The 22,295-nt window shown below is 35.4% G+C and overlaps 1 protein-coding gene across 1 annotated transcript in view; it reads left to right on the top strand.

The window, feature by feature from the left end:
* Nucleotides 1-21,269, top strand: part of ITGB8 (integrin subunit beta 8) — a 104,336-nt gene extending 83,067 nt beyond the window's left edge. The window contains exons 9-14 of the mRNA XM_004604096.2: nucleotides 1,841-1,975; nucleotides 5,472-5,877; nucleotides 7,882-8,107; nucleotides 9,522-9,628; nucleotides 15,390-15,553; nucleotides 15,650-21,269. Coding sequence (XP_004604153.2) covers nucleotides 1,841-1,975; nucleotides 5,472-5,877; nucleotides 7,882-8,107; nucleotides 9,522-9,628; nucleotides 15,390-15,553; nucleotides 15,650-15,772 — 1,161 coding nt within the window. The 3' untranslated portion in view covers nucleotides 15,773-21,269. The remainder of the gene's footprint in view (nucleotides 1-1,840; nucleotides 1,976-5,471; nucleotides 5,878-7,881; nucleotides 8,108-9,521; nucleotides 9,629-15,389; nucleotides 15,554-15,649) is intronic.
* Nucleotides 21,270-22,295: the final 1,026 nt, after the last annotated feature.

Below are 22,295 nucleotides of genomic sequence, written 5' to 3'. Positions count from 1 at the left end.
CATAACTCTTTTTTTTCTTTTTCTTTTTCCTTTTTTTTTTTCTCATCCCCCTTCCCACGCCTCATAGTATGGTGGACGCCATGCCGTGTTTCTCCCCGAAAATGGGAAACAACCGGGAAAGAGGGATATTTCCTCTTCTCGGCTGGTGTGGGACTACTGCTTAGTTCACAGTCTAGAGAAATGGCTGCTACTTTGATTACCTTCAGTATTTCAACAAAAAACTCACTGTTATTGTTTGGAGTTTCCCCCCAAGGTCAGACCTGCTAAAAAGGAATTGTTTCACATTGCTGACAATTAAGAAATGTTAGGTCTCTTAACATCCGTGGCCGCACGGTTTTGGATTTCTGTATAAAGTCCAGGGAAAATTCTACCAGAAATCGCATAGCCCAGCTCACAGTCCCAGAGCATTGCTGTAAGAAGCTGCTCTGGATGCCAAAATGGGTTAGAAGGCCTCTGGAATCAAAGTCTTTAGGAGCAGAGGGTCCGGTTCATTGAAATTATATAATTACGTGGTTGATTATATCATATGATCTCTCAGAAATAAGAATGTGGTAATATGATCCCACCAGATCCAAATAAAATTTACTAATATTAAGAAGTATCTTGTTCTGGAATTTATAATCTGAGATCAATTCTAAGATCAATTATTAATTATAAGGATTGTGATTATACACTTGAGGTAGAAACTACTTATGAAAGACAGTCACCGGAAAATTTTTTTTATCCCTTTCTCCTCACTCACCTTTGGTACATAATTCAGGATTTCCCGTCTTTTTATTAAAAGTGTAAGTTAACAGTTTTGCTCATGGTTTCTAAAACTAAGTTTCTAAAACTATGAGTTTTAGACTACAATGAATCTAAATCTTATAGTTTCTAAAACTAAGACTCTTAGTTTTTACTTTCTAAAACTAACGCTTAGTTTTAGAAAATAAAATACACATAGCTTTGTATGTATACGCATATATATGGTACATAAAAATAATGTATAATTAATATGGTACAAAAATAATTCTATATACCATATATGAGACATAAAAATAATATATTTATTATACTTAACCTCTTATATTTTGAATATACCTAATTATATAATAGAATATTTAAAGTTTGAAAATAGAAGTTGTTACAAAGTTACTATCTGCTTAATACGTAATAGGCATCATGTAGATGTTTTTGAATGAATTTATAAATGTATGAAAAAATTTTCTGCCAAGTAAGAAGCCCAATTATGGTATAAAACATTAGAATAAATTCGATTCACTTAAACAATCACCAAGGACTTGAAAAAATCCTAGTAATTTTAGAAAATATCTAGGATTGTAAGTTACAAGTGGTTCTTATACCTACATGACTTCCACCAAATTTAGCTTTTAACTTTATCAGTAAAATACTTTAGCTTTCATAATAGTTTAGTGTGTTTGAAACTAAAATGCTTCTTTAATAAATGTCAGAAGCATGTTTGTTTTTAAACTGCCATGATTACACACGTGTTTTCAGTGCTTTACTAAAATTTTATTCAAAAAACATTTACCAAATTTAAAATAATGATTTTTATAACACAGCTGAGGGATCTTTGGCATGATCAAAATGCATCATAAAAATGAGTGAAAAATAATATATATTATATAGTATAATTTAATATTTTTATAGTTTTATAGTTCAGTATTTTTATGTATTCCATATATACAGGGTCATTATGTGGAAACTTTATTCATCCTTAAATAAAAGCAGCTTTTGACTTGATTAAAAAATAAATCTAAAATGATTTAATAGCTTGACTGCTGAACTGCTTACATTAAACTGCTACATAGTATGTAATTTAAAAATGATGTCTCTGCAGAAACTCATTTCAGAAGTCAAAGTTCAGGTGGAAAACCAGGTAAAAGGTGTCTATTTTAACATAACTGCAATCTGTCCAGATGGAGCCAGAAAACCAGGGACAGAGGGATGCCGGAATGTAACAAGCAATGATGAGGTATGTGGCCGAACACTTTTTACATTTAAAATAAAGAGAGATTATAAGCAAATGAACAGAACCAAAGGTGGACAAAACCTTGGTCCTAGACTATAGGAATGAAAAGACCATGGAAGAGAAATGGACGGGGGAAGTAAGAAGAAGGTAAAGAGAAGTTAACAGGGTAAAGAGTCAAGGGCCTTCGACAGATCAATGGTGTAGAGGTATGAAATATGTATGTATACTATAAACCACAGAACCATACATACAGCAAGCATGAGACCCAAATTACAATAATTAAACTTTAAAATGCACCTGTTGAACAGGCATGCTAGAGGCAGAAGGGATCCTGAGGATATTGGTGGAAGGAAGTTGATACTGCTTATGGGATTGGTCTTGGAACAGTGTATGGTTGAAACTTTATTTTGAACACATTTGTAAATTAGGGTTCCTCTTTTTTTTATCTGCTAAAAAAATAAAACAAAGGAAGCTGTTAAACATGCCTTGTTACACAAAACATAAGCCATTCTAAAAATATCTTTATTTGCTACTGACTCCATTAATCTTATTCACACTTCAGAATGACTTCCATGGATCTTCTCAAGGTTCCTACTCTTTTTAACTCTCAAGTTAAATAAAATATGTATTGTATCAAGTGCTTATGTAATGATAACCTTAAATTTAGGTGTCAGTCACTACAGTTTAAAAATCACATCTCAAACACAAAGTGGTACACTGATGACTTTTAATTCAAATCTGAAATTTTTCAAAGTGATGTAGAACAAAAGAAGCCACAGAAAAGAAAGGGAGTGAAAAGAGAGTTGATAGACTACGATTATAAAATCTTTTATCCTATGATTGCCCTATATATTTACAATGATCAAGGAAGAGGCAGGGAAATTTAAGAACAATAAAAAAAAAAAGTGCCATCATTTAGCTAAAAAGAGATGAGATTAAAAAACGTGAGGTCCAGGGGCTGGAGCATTAGCACAGTGGGCAGGGTCTTTGCCTTGCACATGGCTGACGTGGGTTCGATTCCCACCATCAGGAAACAGGGCAGGGAGATAGGGATTCTCCTAGGATAGGCATAATAGAGAGCAAATACACGGAAATCTGCTACCAAAGGGAATTCTTATTGGATGAAATGATTTTCAGTGAGCCAGTTACCTCTGTATTAATCAATTATCTCATTTTTAAGTGAGTAGGTGACAAAAGGTTTCTTCCTTTCATCTCTAAAGTTATATGATATTATTTTATAGAAGGAAAAAAAGAGTACTGAAAGAGAGAATAGGTCTTAGGATTCTAAGATTGAATACAGAAAAATCTTGTTTACCCTTTGGTTTGAATCTATTTCTTAATCTCAGCAAGTTTAAAATAATAATTGTTCCAATAAGCTTTCTATTTTTTTTTTTTGGCTTTTTGGGTCACACCTGGCAATGCTCAGGGCTGACTCCTGACTCTGCACTCAGAAATCACTCCTGGTGGTGCTCAGGGGACCATATGGAATGCTGGGAATCGAACCCGGGTCAGCCTAGTGCAAGGCAAACGACCTACCCTCTGTACTATCGTTCCAGCCCCAAGCTTTCTATTTTAAATGAATTATTGCTAGTTTCTAGTTCTGTACGCCCCACCATCATCATGCCTGGGGTTTTGATCAAAGGGCATTATACACTTGTTTATGTAAAACTTACTGATTTCCATTAAATATGTGGAAAACCTGTACTAATAAAAAGTAGCACTCTTTCTTTCATTCGTTCCTTTCGGTTTTGTTTTTGGTTCACACATGGCAATGCTCAAAGCTTGCTCTTAGCTCTCTGTTTGCTCGGGGTTCACTCCTGGCAGGCTCAAGGGACTATATGAGGTGCCAGGAAAGTACCTACCCACTGTATTGTCACTCAAGCCCCAGGTCTGTTTCTTTTTGAGACAGCATATCCTCTTAGAAATAGCTCTTCCTTTCAAATTCAATTTTTGCAAAATGATTTTCTTTACAGACTGGAGTGATAGCACAGCGGGTAGGGTGTTTGCCTTGCATGTGACCGACCCGGGTTCAATTCCTTCGTCCCTCTCAGAGAACCCGGCAAGCTACCAAGAGTATCCCACCCGCATGGCAATGCCTGGCAAGCTACCTGTGGCATGTTTGATATGCCAAAAACAGTAACAAATCTCACAATGGAGACGTTACTGGTTCCCGCTCCAGCAAATCAATGAACAACTGGGACAACAGTGCTACAGTACTATGATTTTCTTTACATCTTAAATACTTTCGTCCTTTGCTCAGCCTTTCTTCTCCTCATATTCAACCAAGTAAAATGAGCAATTTGATTCTTAGTAGAAGACATAGGTCCCTTTACTTATACATGTTTTAGGTTTGGCTCTCCTGTTATTGGCAACAACCACATTCTACTACACATCTATTAATCCTTAATGTTCTTTTATTTTTCAGAAACCTTAGCAAAAAGGACAAAAAAAATCAAGTACTACAACTATCCTGATTTTAATTTTATAAAACAATCTGGTCCAATTATATATATACATAAGCTTAAATTTGGATCTTTTAAATCATATGTGTAGACATTTGGGGGATCATAATATATAAATTTTGTTGGGGATTCATATATGCAAATTGCAATGTATACATACATATTAAAAAGTATATGTGATATCTATAAAGATATGTATTTCTATATTTATCTCTAACCCTATTTCTTTATCTCTGAATATAGGTGTACAAAGGGTTTATTCCTTTCATCTCTAAAGTTATATGACATTATTTTATAGAAGGAAAAAGAGTACTGAAAGAGATACAAGATCTTAGGATTCTAGATTGAATACAGCAAAGACAGTACATCCCAACCAAAAATTCTAGGATAAATTATTTTTGTTATAATGGATCTTAATCCAGTATGAAAAGAGATGGTCTTGTTTGCTAATGTATCTTAAGATTATAGGTGGCTTGAAAGTATAGGTATATTAAACAAACCATACTGTACAATAAAATAAAGAGGAAAGGAAAAGTTTTCAGAAGAAATTCTACTCTCATGAAGAAAATTAGTTATTTTCAATGCAGCACCTTTATTAGGTGCTTAATACAGTGATCACTTAATACAGTGATCATTTACCCATCCCTCCACTAGTGCCCATTCACCTCCACCAGTGATCCCAGTATCCCTCTCACCACCGCCGCCCCATCCCCCACCACCCCACCCTGCCTCTGTGGCAGGGCATTCCCTTTTGTTCTCTCTCCTTTTCAGTGTTGTAGTTTGCAATAGAGGTATTGGGTGGCCTTCATGCAAAAAGAAGGGAAATTATTAATAATTGCATCCTCTAACCGCTGAATAAAAATAAATGACATTTTAAAAGGATATTATATTATATATTTAAAGTATGCATGTGCATTTTTACAGATAGGATCAATTTCTAAAGATGGTATATTAATGACTCAGAATGTCATTAACAAATACAATGCTGGTAATTAGAATAACCAAGTTCTATATTTTTTGTATGCCCTCCAATTTAGGTTCTTTTCAATGTAACAGTTACCATGAAAAAATGTGATGTCACAGGAGGAAAAAGCTATGCAATAATCAAACCTATTGGTTTCAATGAAACCACCAAAATTCGTGTACACAGAAGCTGCAGCTGTCGGTGTGATGACAGCAGAGGACCCAAAAGAAAGTGTGTGGATGAAACTTTTCTAGATTCCAGGTGTTTCCAGTGTAATGAAAATAAATGTCACATTCACGAAGATCAATTTCCTTCTGAAAGCTGCAAGCCACACAAGGATCAACCTGTTTGCAGTGGTCGAGGAGTCTGTATTTGCGGGAAATGTTTATGTCACAAAATTAAACTTGGAAAAGTGTACGGAAAATACTGTGAAAAAGATGACTTTTCTTGTCCCTATCACCATGGAAATCTGTGTGCTGGTAAGTATAGATGTATAAATACATCTTCTACTAGTCTTCATTAAACTCTCATATAGTTTAAAATATCTTTAAATCACACCTTATAATTTCCAGTTTTGAGTCAGATTCTTTTTTTTAAATCTAAATTTTCAAAGTCTGTGAAGATAGGCATAAGAGTCAAATTTACACATAGCTTAAATATTTTAAATTATTTTGTGCAGGAGATTTTTTGAAAATAAAAACCCCAAATTAGTTATAATTCTCAAGTATTTCTTGACCCTGGAAGCAATACATACCAGAAAATGAAAATGACTGATGATGTCTGACAGGCTTATTCCAGAGAATCTGATTCATTCCGATAGTCACTCCTTCAAGTTTGCTCAAGGATAATGAGCTGTAAAAATACATTTTCATTCACTGGAAAATTCTTAATGCATTTTTGTATGTTTGTAATAATTTAAATCTCTTCAGCTTAGTTTTGGACCACCAAGAACTGAATTGTCAAAAGAGAGCATTATTCAAAAGTACTGCTTTCGTATGTAATCTATACTAGTCCCAGAGGCTATACATGGGCCAAATTTAAAGCTGGGGGGAAAAAATAAAAACAACCGAAACTATCAAAGTAATGTCCCTTTGGTTAATTCACCTTACTGCCATCTAGAGGATAGAGTCCAGAAAACCTATGCCATCTTAAAAAAAATGAAATGAAATACTGTTTTTCAATAAATCAGGTTTGTTTTTCTGTCACAGTGTGCTAAATTCACTTATTGTAGAAACACGATATGAATGTTTGCGCTTTAGTAACAAATATTAATTGAGTTATTGATTGAGTTTAGAATGATATATCAAAAATCAGCATATTGGCTTTTTTACATGATCACGCGTAGTTGAGAGTCTGCGTTGAATTATTTCTGTGTAACTTATGAGCACAAACTGTAGACTGACAAGCATTTTCTTCACTAGTCTCCTTTGGGAATGAAAACACATGTTCGCAGGTCAGCTGGGTAGGATTCGGCAAGCAGTCTGCATATGGGGAATAGAGTCTGGCAGGCATTTGTTTGGCCTGGCTCTCATTAGTTCCACAGTTAGCAAATTAAACTTATCCAACAGTAGACTCTGAAACAATTACTCTGTGAGGTGCTCAGAAATAACTGAAGGAGTGCAGCGAGGAAAGGAGAGAGAGAGGAAAGGTACGGAGATAAGAGTGGGCAGAAGGAAGGAATAGGAAGAGAAGAAAGAATGTGGCCAAATAAATGCATATAACCCTGTAAAAATGAGTCTTCCCTAGGAGATTTCCAGTAAAAACAGCATATTAAAGTTTTCATACTTCCTTTGTTCTAAAACTACATAGTCTTTTTCTTCAAACTGTCTGAAAATATCCCAGTCCAAAACATGCAGACATACTGCCTTTCTTTCACTTTTCTATTAGCATCTAGGAAGAGTTAGGAGCTTAGAACAAGCCAACTAATTAATTCCTAAATAATATCCTGAAGATTTGAAAATATTAGTTCCACTTCCCCAGAAATCTTATGTTTAAACATGCACTAGAATTAAAATAACTAGAAGACTTTACTCATATCCTATCCAAGTCACTTCAGGCCCTTAGCAATAATGAGAAATTCTGAGGATGCATTATGGATGTTATTAATCAAGTACCAGTATGCCAGATCAAGTGTGACAACTAACATCACTTTGGGTTTTGTCACTTCTTTGTGTTGGTATGTTTTAATTTAAAACTGACTGCACAGTGACCTTCAAGTCATCGGGCAACCTTTGCCACCGGGCGGACTTTACAACTGCCGGCTTAATGGAGGAGCCCTGGGAGATTGTCTACAGTAGGACAGTTCTGAACACCAACCCTCCAAAGACTTGCCATTGTTTATGTTAGACAAATAGAAAACGAAGTTGTTTCCATTCACTTCACTGTCAGTGTGTTTCCACGGAGATGAGGAGAATCCATGTTTGAAAACACTTCACAAAGTCAATGACCCCAATAACTCAGGTCCCGGAGTGTCTTTGTTACAGGGCATGGAGAGTGTGAAGCAGGCAGGTGCCAGTGCTTCAGTGGCTGGGAAGGGGATCGGTGCCAGTGTCCGTCAGCGTCGGCGCAGCAATGCGTCAACCCAAAGGGCCAAGTGTGCAGTGGCAGAGGGACATGTGTATGTGGCCGGTGTGAGTGTACCGATCCCAGGAGCATCGGGCGCTTTTGTGAGCACTGCCCCACGTGTCACATGGCTTGCGGGGAGAACTGGTATGTATTTTCTGATTCCAAACAGAAGCAATGCTCATTACAGCTACGTTTCTCCTTTATTTTTCTCCTGCCTGCCTTCTTAGAACATCTGCACCTTCTCCAGATATATTGTTATCATGCTAAAAAAAGAAAAATGATGGGGAAATAGAGGAATTAGAGGACTCCAATCTTTGACTACTAAAAAACTGAAGAAGCATCAAATTTTCGGAAATTCTTGCCTGTTTTTTTTAAATTTATATAATAATAATATTCATAGTTCATAAAAGTTCACTAGGTATTTTTTGCCAGATTACATAGAATGTTGTGTGAATACATAATGTGATAATTTAAGTGCTTCATGCTTACCAGCTTATCATTATTTCCTTATTCAAGCTAGAGCAAGTTGTTGAAATTCCTTAGCTGAGCATCTTGATTTTGACAGTGAGGATACTAAGAATACTACAGGGCCAGTGAGATGGTATAAAATCAAAAAATAAAATAATAATAGTAATAACAGTATTTTGCTCTTGTTCTGTGAAAAGAAAAATTAGCAAATTGGGGGTGATGGGGCATACCTGTGTGTTTAGGGCTTAATCTGGCTCTGTGCTCAGTAATCACTTCTGTCAGTGCTGAGACTATAATCAGTGCTGATCAAACTGGGTTGGCTACATGAAGGCAAGTGCTTAACCCCTATACTATTTATTCAGTCCCCCAAATTAGAATATTTACATTAAACAAAGCAACAACTCACATTTGTACTAGATCTGTAATTAGAATCAAGTTACTAGGTATTACTGTCCTTTATTTTTATTATTTGAAATATAAAAAATGATAAGGGCTATGAAGCACTCTAGAAATAAGTGATGGATGCACTGTAGCACTGTCATCCCATTATTCATTGATATGCTCAAGCGGGCACCAGTAACGTTACCATTGTGAAACTTGTTACTGTTGTAACTTGTTGTTACCTACTGCCACAGGTAGCTTGCCAGGCTCTGCCATGCGGGCGAGATACTCTCAGTAGCTTGCCGTGCTCTCCAAGAGGGAAGTGTTGAATAATTGAAAGTAAATACATATTAAATTCCACTCCCTATCTATTCATTTGTGAACTTTTCAGTTATAATATTCACTTTCTAAAATGCCTAAACAAGAGTTTGTTTGGGGGAGGTGGCAAGAATATCTTCATTTCCTAGAGATTTTCTCTTCAATACAGAAAATTCATGACTGTGATATACATTATTATAGCATTTTAAATTATAAGAATACAAACTTACCAGAGAATTCAGATAAAATTATGAATAAACGTCACAGATTTCTTTCCCAGTTCTACAAGACTGCTGTCCTACCGCAATATTCTGTTAGTTTCTTGCAAAAAATATTTTAGGCTACAAACCTTTAAATGAGTAAGTCTTTTCAATTCTGTTTCCCTGTACAGGAATTGCATGCAATGCCTTCACCCTCACAATCTGTCTCAGGCTATACTTAATCAGTGTAAAACTTCATGTGCTCTTGTGGAACCGCATTATGTGGACCAAACATCAGGTAAACAAAGTTTAATAATCAAGGCACTAAAGAGTATTTATAGAGAATCCTGTTCACTAAAAAGGCTCATGTTTAGCATCCTAAAAGAACTAACTGCATCAGTATTTTTGTTTCCTCAAACACGGTACTCTATGAAATCAGCTCAATATGTTTACTATTATTTGGTTGAATTATTAGGTCTCCAGTCTTAACTACCCTGCTAAATTGCATGCCTTAATAGTATTTAAAGCTGATTTTCTTTTTCTTTCAAATTTTATTTTATTTATAAGATTGTTCACAATAATTTATTACATTCAGTATTTCAACACCAATCCCACCACCAAATTACACCTTACCCACCACCATTATTTTGAATTTCCAAACCATCACCCAAGGCTGACCCCAAAACAGGCCATAAATAATTTATTTTTTATTGCTTGTTATGAAAAATTCTTTAAAAATTATTTTAAAAAGTTTTCTTAGAAGAATGAATGTGAAGATTGTTGTATTCCACCCTGGAGTCATTGAGCCCTTGTATAAGAAATTTCTAATGTGTTGTTATAGGATGAGCCTTGTGTGTTAATTTTTTTTAAATTGAGATTGGTTGCATGCTATCCAATATTTGTGACTCCTGGTACATCGTGCTAAATGTGGCTGTGAAATCCTGGAATTCCAAAATTTTAAATAAGGTCATATAGCTGGAGTTAAATTTTTAACTGGATGGTGACTTTGGTGTCTGAGGCATCTCTGCAGTAAATTTTCTAGAGTTCATATTGACTGAAGAAGTGTGTGAATTTGAAATTTGAAATGTTTTCATTGAAAACATTCCTATCTGTTGTAGCCTCTCCCCCAACCTACAAATAATTCTAGCTTTTAGAGGGACTGAGTGAAAAGGAAAACTTTTCCCACAGTTTTGCTTCTTTTCCCCCTTGCATCCATACTGGTCTACCCATAATGAAGTTGGCTCTGAATAGAAACCATGTGCTGCCAGCTGGGGCTGCTGCAGTGATTTCAGAAAGCCAAGGGCCTTTTCTAATAAATAGTCTTACTGTCAACATGCCATTTTTTTATGTTCTGTAAACAACCCTTCTCTGACCTAAGTGCGATTACAAAAAGTATTCCCTTAAAACTCCTTCAGAAAAGCCCTTGCTTGACCTACACTAAGAAAAGATTCGTGGCCGGAGCTAGATGTTTGGTTCTCCAGAATGATATTTAAAAGGGCAAATTTGCATCTTGGAAATGTGCTATTTGATAGTCCGTAAATTTATCAGTAGCTAGGGGGCTCCCCTCTCCATCACATTGATTGTGCCAGGAAAGGGCATTTGGTGGCCACCTCTATTATCTCTTTACTCAATGACACTTGAAGGATGCTCTTTTGCTTTTACTGGCCAAGTTCTCCCTAGGAGAAAACCTAGTAAATGTGATCAAGTTCTGTGCCTCCTTTGAGGATCTGCCTAAACTGACTGGATATTTATAAGTCAGCAAAGGAAAATAACAGCATTTCAGAATAAAAGGTTGTGGGGCTGGAGTGATAGCACAGTGGGTAGGGCATTTGCCGTGCATACAGCCGACCCGGGTTTGATTCCCAGCATCCTATATGGTCCCCTGGAGCACCGCCAGGAGTAATTCCTGAGTGCAGAGCCAGCAGTGACCCCTGTGCATCTCAGGGTGTGACCCAAAAAGAAAAAAAAAAGAATAAAAGGTTGTGATGTCACCTGTAGACCACTGTGGAAGATTCCAAGGAGCCATTAATAGAGCATCTTTAGTAGAGGATCTTGGATTTTCTACCTGTGTTTGACCAACAGCAAAGGTAGACTTGCACTTGGAGCTTCTATTCTGATTTGTAATTTCTTGGGCTCCACATAGCCTTTGATTCTAAGAACCTTACAATAACCACAAGAAAACTGGGCTCTGTTAAATGTTCCCACTCAGTGACTTGCCTTTATTACTAACAAATGATTGGATTATTTAAAAGCATGCTTGGTCATCCCTAGGAATTTAGACACAATTCATCCATGAGGAAGTCTGTTCTAAGCTTTGGCAGGTTCCCTTCTGAAAGACCATCCCAGGGAGATCTTCATACACTGAGGGGAAGGCTCCAAGTCTGGGGAAAATACATGACTCTATAGGGTGTGAAACAATTTTGTAAGTGTGGGGCAGTGGTGAGTTTTGTACAATTCTTGAAGCTTATGCAAACATGCTTTTCCTAGATTAGGGTAATACGGGTAATACATCTGAGGCCACAGAGCCTGCAGATTGCCCAAGAAGAGTTAATAGCCAAAAATCTGGTGTTAAAAGAAACCTTGCATGCTCTTCCTCCTATCACTGTCACAGTCACTGTCATCCCATTGCTCATCGATTTGTTCAAGCGGGCACCAGTAGCATCTCTCATTGTGAGACTTATTTGTTACTGTTTTTGGCATATCCAATACACCACGGGTAGCTTGCCAGGCTCTGCCATGCAGGCGCGATATTCTCGATAGCTTTCCAGGCTCTCCGAGAGGGGCAGAGGAATCCTCCTATCACAGTCTTTTCTTTTCCAAGAGGAATATTTAATCTTTTAAAAAAATACACAAAGGAATTTTTATAGGCAAATTGGATAGATTTGGTTGACAAGTAAAAATAATTTTAAAAAAACCAGACTTTTTGCATTCTCCTAAACACTGTTTCCTGAGCAAATCTTATGTAACATTGAAAACATATACTGCAATTTTGAAGGAAGTATTTATCTATTAGAGAGTATAGATTTCATTGTTTTTTTTTCTTTTTGGATCACACCCAGTGATGCTCAGGGGTTACTCCTGGCTCTGCACTCAGGAATTACCCCTGGTGGTGCTCAGGGGACCATATAGGATGCTGGGAATGGAACCCAGGTCTGCCGCGTGCAAGGCAAACACCCTACCCGCTGTGCAATGGCTCTGGCCCCAAGAGAGTATAGATTTTAGCTTCTACAGTTATTTATTTCCCATTACGGGTGTGCAACAAATGAAAAGAGAGCAGAACAAGAGAAACACATGTGAATACAAAGAGCTATTAAAGAAATTGGAGGTGGGGGATGAAGGAATAGTACAGCAAGCAGGGCATTTGCCGTGCTTGTAGCTGACCTGATTTCATCCATGACATCCCATATCATCCTCCGAGTACCACTGGGTGTATCTCCCCCCAAAAAATTGCCAATTTTATTTTAATTATTTTTATTAAAGAGCCACTGTCACTGTCGCTGTCATCCCGTTGCTCATCGATTTGTTCGAGCGGGCACCAGTAACGTCTCTCATTGAGAGACTTATTGTTACTGTTTTTGGCATATCCAATACGAACAGGTAGCTTGCCAGGGTCTGCCGTGTGGGCTCCATACTTTTGGTAGCTTGCCGGCTCTCCAAGAGGGGCAGAGGAATTAAACACGGGTTGGCCGAGTGAAAGGTGAAAGCCCAACCGCTGTGCTATCACTCCAGCCCATTAAAGAGCCTTGATTTATAAAATAATTCATAGCTGAGTTTTGAACATGTGGTCTCCCAACACCAGTGTCAACTTCCCTCAGGGTCCCCAATTTCCCTCCACCCACAACCTGCATCCTTGATAGGCACATTTTTAAAGTTTGATTGTCCTATTTTGGATCTCATGCTTTTAGTTTTATTCATTCTATGGTTCAGACCGATATTCCACAGATATGTGCCACCAATGTGTCCAAGGCCCCTGCCTCCACCTCTCCTCCCTGTTACCTCTCCTCCACTTCTTACTTCTCTCCTTGTTTTATTTTCTTCCTTTTCCTCAGTTCTATAATTTATAAACCAAAGTAATCTGGGTATTCTATTCCCCAATAATATCTGGAATTCCCTTGTCTTCTTGTTCTATATGCTATAGATAAATAAGAACATCCAATATTTGTCTTTCTTCTTCTGACTTGCTTCACTTAACATGATACCCTCCAGTTCCATATATATGTGTATGCCCCCCACATATACATATACATGAATAGTATGTATATATACATATATATATATATAAATACCTTCACTATCCACTCATCCGTCGTTGGACACATACCCTTTTGAATGACTTTTTAAATCTTATTTTACAGTTAATGATCAATATACCCTTTACAAAAATTACCCTTCTCTCGTCATGGACAAAATTATATTTTCTTAAGGGACTGGGATATATTCTAGTTACTATAATGAAAAGACTCAATCTATAAAAAAAAATAATCTTACTATTCTTACTCCTTTGAAGAGTTTACTATTAAACATATTTATAATATGTACTCATCCATTAACAGTATTAAAAACAACAAAACCTAAAAAAAAACAAAAAACAGGTGCCTGCCATAGAGATAGTCAGGGTTGTGGGAGGGAATCTGAGGTCATTGGTGGAGGGAAGTGGGCACCTATAAAAAATACAAAGGCGTGCGCGCACAGAAGGGGGTGATGAGTGGATATGGTGTGTTGTTTGCAGGCTCTCGGGGGGATGCTCTCTCTCTCTCTCTCTCTTGCTCTCTCTATCCCCCCATCACCCGCTCGCGTTCAGTGCTCTCAAACCACTATGTATGGACCGGATTGGGATGGCTCCTTCTTGTGCTCTGCTTCTGTGTGTGCCACTGTGCTCTCTTCTGTCTCTCTATCGCTGACTTTGTCTCTGTCATCTCTCCTATGGTCTCTTCCGACCTCTCTCTGTCTATCTTCTCCCCTGTTTTTGTGTCTTCTCTCCTGCTTCTGTGTCTTCCCTCTTCTGTGTCTTTTCTCTCCACTTCTGTGTTCTGCTTCTGTTATCTTTTCCTCTGTAGGAGAAGACACAGGGTGGTGACACAAAGGTGGGTTGAACATTAACAAATCAACAAAGAAGGGTAAAACCACTCCTCCTGGAGATTAACAAAATCTCATCTAAGGAGATTACTCCAGATTACTAAAAGATCTACTTAAGGGCGGGATCCCATTCAGGGTGTGTCACTTTCTTCTTTCCTCAGCTAGTAATCCACTTACTATAAATCCAGTTACAGTAAATTTACTTCTAATATTTCTAGCAATGTCATTCTGTAATGAGCATAGTAAGAGATATATCAGACTTAAAGTTTGGTTCTTCCTGAAGACATTCACTATATATTCCAGACCACAGTCCTCAGGCCAGGTTAGTCTTCCTAACCCCAGCAGGGTCCTAGTTTCGTCCTTACTTTTGGATCACGACAGCATTTGTCTATGACCATGCTCTCAATTTATAGTTCAGTATTGTGGCGCTTTGGTCTGACCCATTTCGATGCCAGGGTAGCTCACAGCTTGCCCTGGGTCCATTCTGTCCCTCCTCGGGACCCTGCTTTTAGGGTACTAGGAACTAAGGGCAACTGAATTGAGAAAGCAGATGCCCAGGAGTAAATATTATTGGAGTCAATCAACTCCAAAGTTACAAAGCCTAATATTAACTGTCTTCCTGTGTCCATACAGAAAGGACATTGCTTTAAGGTAAACTATGTTCCCTGTGGCAAGGCTAAAAGGACAAACCAGTGTTATCCTACAGGCACTGGTAAAGTGATTGGCGTTGGAACATTGTATACATGAAACTCAATCATAAATAACTTTCTAATTCACAATGATTCAATAAAATTTTTTAAATGATAATAATATTAAGTGTGTAATTAAATTTAGAGTTTAATTTTTGAATCAACAGGAATGGTATAAAAGTATAAATCTGTATCTCTGATTCTATTAAGATGATGAGCACTGTTTACTTGTTAAGTTTCTCTGGTTAGCTCATTCCAGTTTTTTCAATCATTTAATTGTTTATTTCACTACAGAATGTTTCTCCAATCCAAGTTACTTGAGAATATTTTTCATCATCTTCATAGTTACATTTCTGATTGGTTTGCTTAAAGTCCTTATCATTAGGCAAGTGATACTACAATGGAATAGTAATAAAATTAAATCCTCAGCAGATTACAGAGTGTCAACCTCAAAAAAGGTCAGTAAATACTAAAAACGAAATGCCATTAGTATCTCATTATCGGTTTCTAATATTTTGGGCTTTAATTAATGATTATACTTCTTTTCCATCAAGGACAAGATGATTCTGCAAAGTGTTTGCACAAGAGCAGTAACCTACCGACGTGAGAAACCCGAGGAAATCAAATTGGATATCAGCAAATTAAATGCTTGTGAAACTTTCAGGTGCAACTTCTGAAAAGATTCTTTAAGAATGTACTTTTTGGGAAACTGGATTTTTAATAATTGCTCCTAAAAATACAGAAGTTTAAGAAGTCACAGGAAGATACAGTGTCTTCTAGCTCAAGTTGGTTGCTGGTTGTCAATCCAAGACTGACAAGTATCCTTGTCACCCTGTGACTCACATTGCTGCTGAATTTTTCAGAGGAAAACAATGTGTTTTACTACTGTTTGAGACTAGTGTCATTGTAGCACTTTACTGTAATATATAACTTATTTAGATCAGGATAGAATGTAGATCATCTGAAGAGCACTGATTACACTTTACAGGTACCTGCCATTTTTACACTTCCCAGAGAGACATTGCTGTGTGGGAGATTTGGCATTGTGTCACTACAAGGGTACAGTAATCCCTGCACCTAACGTTCGGATGAAACAAAGATAACCAAGCAAATATACTAATGTCGCCAAGTACATCAATAATGGGCGGAGAATAGATTAAGAATAGCTAGATGAATAAATGGTTAGTGCTTCATTCCTTCAAGAGGTAAACAGATAAGACATTTGTCTTGAAGAATACGGCTTTTGAAACTGCGGTTTTAGGCATTCTGTTTTCTTTTTACAAGATGGATACTAATTCCAATATTTTCTTCCCTTTGCCTACAAATTTTGTTTTTATTTCTTTCATAATAAGTTTATATGTGTCACACATGACTGGATAAAATAAGTGCTATGTTACTACTGCCAGAAAAAAAAAATCCTAATAATACAATGTCACTTTATTAGAATACTAGTTATAAAAGCTGAATGTTTAATAAGGGACACTGTATAGTAACATCAAAGCATCTGAAGAGCTTTGTTTGCAGACGTGTGGTTTTGTATCTTCTAACCTGTAACTGAGATATTTCATCATTTCATTTAATGAACAGGTTGAAATTCACAGATATTTAGAAACACTTCCTCATCAAAGTGCCACACTTTTGAATGAGTTTGATCAGATATATATATATATACCAAGTAAATATCAATATTTTTCTAATTATAAGCTCTATTATTTTTGTCCTTCAGTACAGCCTGACATTCTTTCCCTGAATCACAGCAACTCTCCCTTACAAGAATCAATAAAAATAAAAAACTGGGAGAGGATAGACCATATCTTAGAAATAAGCTAATTCATCCTTTAGTTAGTCAGGGAACTGAGACTCAGAAATTTAAATGCTTTCTGAAAAACCTCCCAAGTGATTAAGTGGCAGCGTTTGAAAAGATATCCATTTTCTTACTGCCAGCCTAGTGTTGACTATACATATGCTACCTCGTGAATTTTAAAATAGTAAATTGGCAAGTACTTTGAAATGTGAGTAAAGTCGTGAGGCTTTGAATATGAAAAATTTTCAAAAATAAAAAAACAGAAAAGAATAATTCAAATTGAATTGTTCATGGTTGGCTTTCATTTTATCCTGCTAGTCAGCTTTTAAGGGACTGTAATGTCCTAAAAGAGGGAAATCACACCATTCATTTCCTGTGTACAGAGAAGCTCCCCTCCTCCCCAGCCCCCCTCCCCCACATCCGAAAGTTACACAGTACTCAGCTTGAGAGCTTTATACAGGAGCTTTTATCTTCACATGCAAGCAGTTTTATTGGCTTGAAAGTCCCACAGTCCAAAGTTTCACAAAACTTTGCCTGTGAAAAAAAGAATTTATTTTAAATGTATAATTACGCTCCCAGATGTGCTGTCTTCCCACACTTGCACTAATCAAAGAGCTATCTATTTGCATTTCAATGAATATTCAACCCCACTCCATATTCTAAACTTAAAAAGGATTTAAAGGTGTATAATAACTATTGTTCTGGAGTCAATAATCACAGCAGCTACACCAGCCTCTTCCTACCATGAAGCAATTATGTGCTAAATTGAACTGTATTCCTTGCCCCACATGAGAGATTGGGGATATTAACACACTTCAGTACTGTGACTCATTCCAGTAAAATACCTTAGATGAGTGGTTTTCAATCTCTGGTCTGTAGATCACAGATATATCTGGCCGATCCTCAAAAAAAAAAAATAAAAATTATTTTCAATTTCTAGTCCACAGACCACAGACCAGTGCTTTCCTACAGGTGTAAAAGATTGAAACCCACTGCATCAAGGATAATGTAAAAATATTCTGCAGCCTCTTGTCACACAGAACATCCTCTTGAAATAGGAACATAAATGGAAACCTTGCATCCTCCAAAAAAGTGGAAAAGAAACATTCATAAAATGCTGTCATAAAAAAACAAACAACAAACATCTTGATGTCCATAAACTAATTTCCATGTGAAATAAATTACCAATAAGAGCATAATAAAATAAAACTCTTAAAATGTACACTCTCATTAGTTTGCACTAAAATTGTGATGGACCAAGGCTGTTACTGTTATCACAGGAAGGGACAAACTTCCTGAAAGACAATTCAATGCTAGATGAGGATTGTGGTTAAGCTTGTGATGTCTGTGCTTCCCTTTTTAAAAACTCTTTTTACTTAAAGTTCTAATTCTTAATGGTTTTCGAGTTTATATCTTACTTGAATAATTGATATTCTTCTGTATAATGGCCTGTGAAAAGAAAATTAGTATTTCACTAGTTACAATCTATTAAAAGGTAATGGGAAACAGGGTACTCTTAGATTAAATAATTTATGTAAATAGAGAATTTTTAAAGCTAAGATGACCATAGGAGCCTTTTGAAATTCAGTGGTATTAAACACAAGTAATAAAATTTTAAATGGTTAACAAAATTTAGTACTTGAAAAATACTTCTGGTACAACAGCATTTCTGTGCCCTAAAGTATGTAAAGATTATAGAACAGTGCTATATATATATATAAGCATATATATATATATACAGACACACACACATCAGAATATAATTGTATTCCTTTTATTCCTCTGGAAGCATCTTTATACTGCACAGTGCATGGATCTATAAACATCTGATATCTATTATGGAATTTTATTAAGTATATTAAGTCATAAACATTTTCCGCAAAACAAAAAAAATCACAAAATGTCATGTCTTAAATGTTAGATGTAGTTCTTTTAATAAAGTTTTTTTTAATCCAAGTTAAACAAAAGAGACTTTTCTGGGGGCAAAATCTTCAAAACTCATGATTAGTGAATGCATCTGATGCACTATTTCACCAAGGAATAAACTAAATTTAAATATATATACATATGTATTTATCTTCATAAAATCATGACAATAAGCATCCATGACACACCGGTATTATTGTGGTTTACACAAATTTTCCTCAATAGAAATTTATGTCTCCTAGTACCTGGTAGAATAGGTTAGACAAAATTGCTTTCCTTCCTATCCAGATGTTTACACTTACGTTTTCCTAAGAGATTGCCCCAAGGCTTCAAGCTCAATAAAATGAATTGGAAAAATAACTGAATATAATATATTAAAAGATATATTAAAAAGTTCATTTCCAAAAAATTTTTATTCATTTTAAAATTTATTTGAATCTATGCTCCTAGATTAAGATTCATTAAAAACTAAAAATTTTAAAACTTTTATCACTGTTTGAGTTTCTTTCAGTTTTAAGGAATTTGTAATTTATAAAATATCACAAAAGTATAAAATGAAATATAGCCAGTTGTAAGTTAAATCATCTCCCTATTGTATTCTGTTTTATTTATTTTAACATTTAATTTATGATTATCTTATTTACATTGACCACAAAAACTCTTTTATGTAATGCAAATTCAAATATATTTTCAAAGAAATATAAAACTCATATTCTTTTAGATCATTTCCCTTTTCTTTTAAAATTCTTGCATTGAAATTATTTTGTGCAACTGATTAATATATTGACATTTCATTGATTGTAAGATTTTTGCATTTTCAGATTTACATCTCTGAAATTATGATGTAACTAGCAATCATTAACATATCTATAAAGTATTTAAAGTTGTGCCTGACAAATAGAAAACTAATTCATCATTAAATGTTCAGGAATACAGGAAAGACATTTATAAATATTTCAGAACCCAAATATGATGACATGTAAAGTCAACTTTCAGTATAATTGAATCACATATAACTGAATAAACTAAATGTGAAACTTAATATCTGATTATGAGCTTAGACTCTGTAGTCTTTAAGTTCTGAGCTCTAAAAACCTGCTGCCTATAATATAGGCTGGTGCTATAAATCAGCAAATTTTAAAAAATAAAAAGAATGAGTATGTTTCTCTCAATTTTGTAAACAAAATTGTTTTCCCTTTTTTCCTTTCTAAAGACTCTTTACTGTGATCATCTCACTTTTTGATAGAATTAACTGGAAAATGTTACATAAAACCATAATAATTAGATTTTCTAGTATCTGATATATCTTATTTATGCAAATGACAAGAGGAAAATATTGTATAACCTGTCAGTGATGTGAGACGATGGTGGGAATTTAGACTCCTACTACATTTTTTCATTCTCATTTGTGTTTTTCTCTATGTTTTCATTTTTTCATTAGCTCTGATAACTTGATCTTTGGTCCATGTAATTACTCTCATACAACAGCATGTTTAAATTATTTGAATAATATGAACAATTGTTTAACCATCTAGGCAGCTGTTAATGAAATTTATTAAAGTAATAACACTACTCTTTCATCTACCTGAGAACTCTTACACATAAAATATATTGTTGTAAGCTAACTCTTTTAATCAGATTTTGATCTCTAATTGTTACAACCTACTTCAGTTAAAATTATCTAACCCAACAATATTTTATAATGCAGTTACTATGGATTAGGAAATTCTTATTTGTGTAAAGAACCTGTAAGTATATTCAAATTATGAATAAATAAGATCTTATACAGAATTCCATACAATGAGAATTTCAGCACCAGATTTTAAAGAATATTTAATATAAAATACTTTAATTCTAAATTATAGAAAAACATACATAACACATGTTAATATAGGGATTAATTTTGAATATACTTAACATATCTTTAAAACTATACATTTACCAGCTACTTCATTAAAGTTTTTTAAAACCTATGAAAAAAAAGTGTTTTTAAATTATCAATGAAATAATCTTACTTTTTAAAAATAACCTTACTTTGTTTCATTAAGTAGTACTACTTTTGTAAAAAGAAATTTAGTGTAAAATGTAATATTAGAGAAAATAATTGAATATAAAAACCCTCTAAGAAAGAAACATTCTCAAAAAACAAGTTTCTTATTATTTCTGGCTCTAAATTGAACTTGTAAAACTTCCTTAAATGAGACATAAGATTGGGGAACATCATAATTTCACATAATGTACTATGAACCTGTTCATATAATTCTGATTGACTACTAACTTATGTTGTGTGTATTTATTAAAGAGCTGACACTGTAGTTTGTTGTGAGATGTTTATTTTTCTAACAGAGCTTCTAACTGTTATGACAAGGCATTTAATTAATGCATCATTCTGTTTAAAAGTAGGTGTTAATATGAAATTTTACCTTTAAAATAAAAATATAAAAACCTGAGAATGCACAGAATAGTTCTTTTTTTTTAACTATTGTATATCCACATGTGTGTCAACAGCAGGCAAAGAAGGAAATATAATATCTCTATGCTGGCATTATTAGAGGGCAGTACGTAATTCCAAGAAGCCACTACTCCTAGAAGGTTTTCAATATGACATGGGGTCCTCTTAAAAGCTTACGACAGTAAAAGCATTAAAAAGTGACAATCAAAAGTAACTGAAAAACAAAAAAAAGATAAATCAGAATTTTCCCGTTTTGGTTGAGGGAGGCGTTAGAAATGAGGAGTGGAGACTTTGGGTTACAACCAGTGGTGCTCAGGGACTGTTCCTGCGTCTGTGCTCAAGAGCGATTCCAAGCTGCTGTGCTCCGGGATCATATTTGGTACCAAAATTCAACCAGGGTCAGCCTCAGACAAGACAAATACCTTAGCCTCAGCAACATTACATTTGATTATTTTGGGTTCTTCATAGAAGGAAAGAGTTAAGGATCATGTATAAATGCACGCAGCCAGTTAAGTCACCAAGGCAAGATTTGTTCAGACCTATTTTCTTTTCGCATGTGATCATGGATTTTTTTATGGCTTGGGGGTCATACTCAGGGTGCTTAGGGTTTACCTGGCTCAAAGATCACTCCTGGGAGGGCTCATGGGATCAGATGGGAAACTGTAGATAAAATCCCAGTCAGCCGTATGCAAGGCAAGCACTCTACTTCTGTACTACCTCTCCAGCCCCATGATCATATTTATGGTGTGGAGATATTTTTACTATTTTACCTAACAGGTTAATCTATCTGAATGCCCTGTGAAATTTCAGGGCATGGAGGAGGGCAGGGATTAAGTAACTAATAATACAAGTACATAAATACTACATAGAAATAAATGAATAGAACTCAAAAAAAGGATAGCAAAATGGTTAGTATACTCAGATGCAGATTTCATAAATTAAGAGAAGGCTCATTGGAGATAGGATTTTGCGGAGGCTTTTGAGGAATGATGTTGGTCTTCAATGCACATCATAAAGG

This window comes from Sorex araneus, chromosome 1, assembly GCF_027595985.1.
Source record: "Sorex araneus isolate mSorAra2 chromosome 1, mSorAra2.pri, whole genome shotgun sequence".
NCBI lineage: Eukaryota > Metazoa > Chordata > Mammalia > Eulipotyphla > Soricidae > Sorex > Sorex araneus.
Note: the sequence above shows the minus strand (reverse complement) of the source record. Positions and strands in the feature narration are given on the sequence as shown.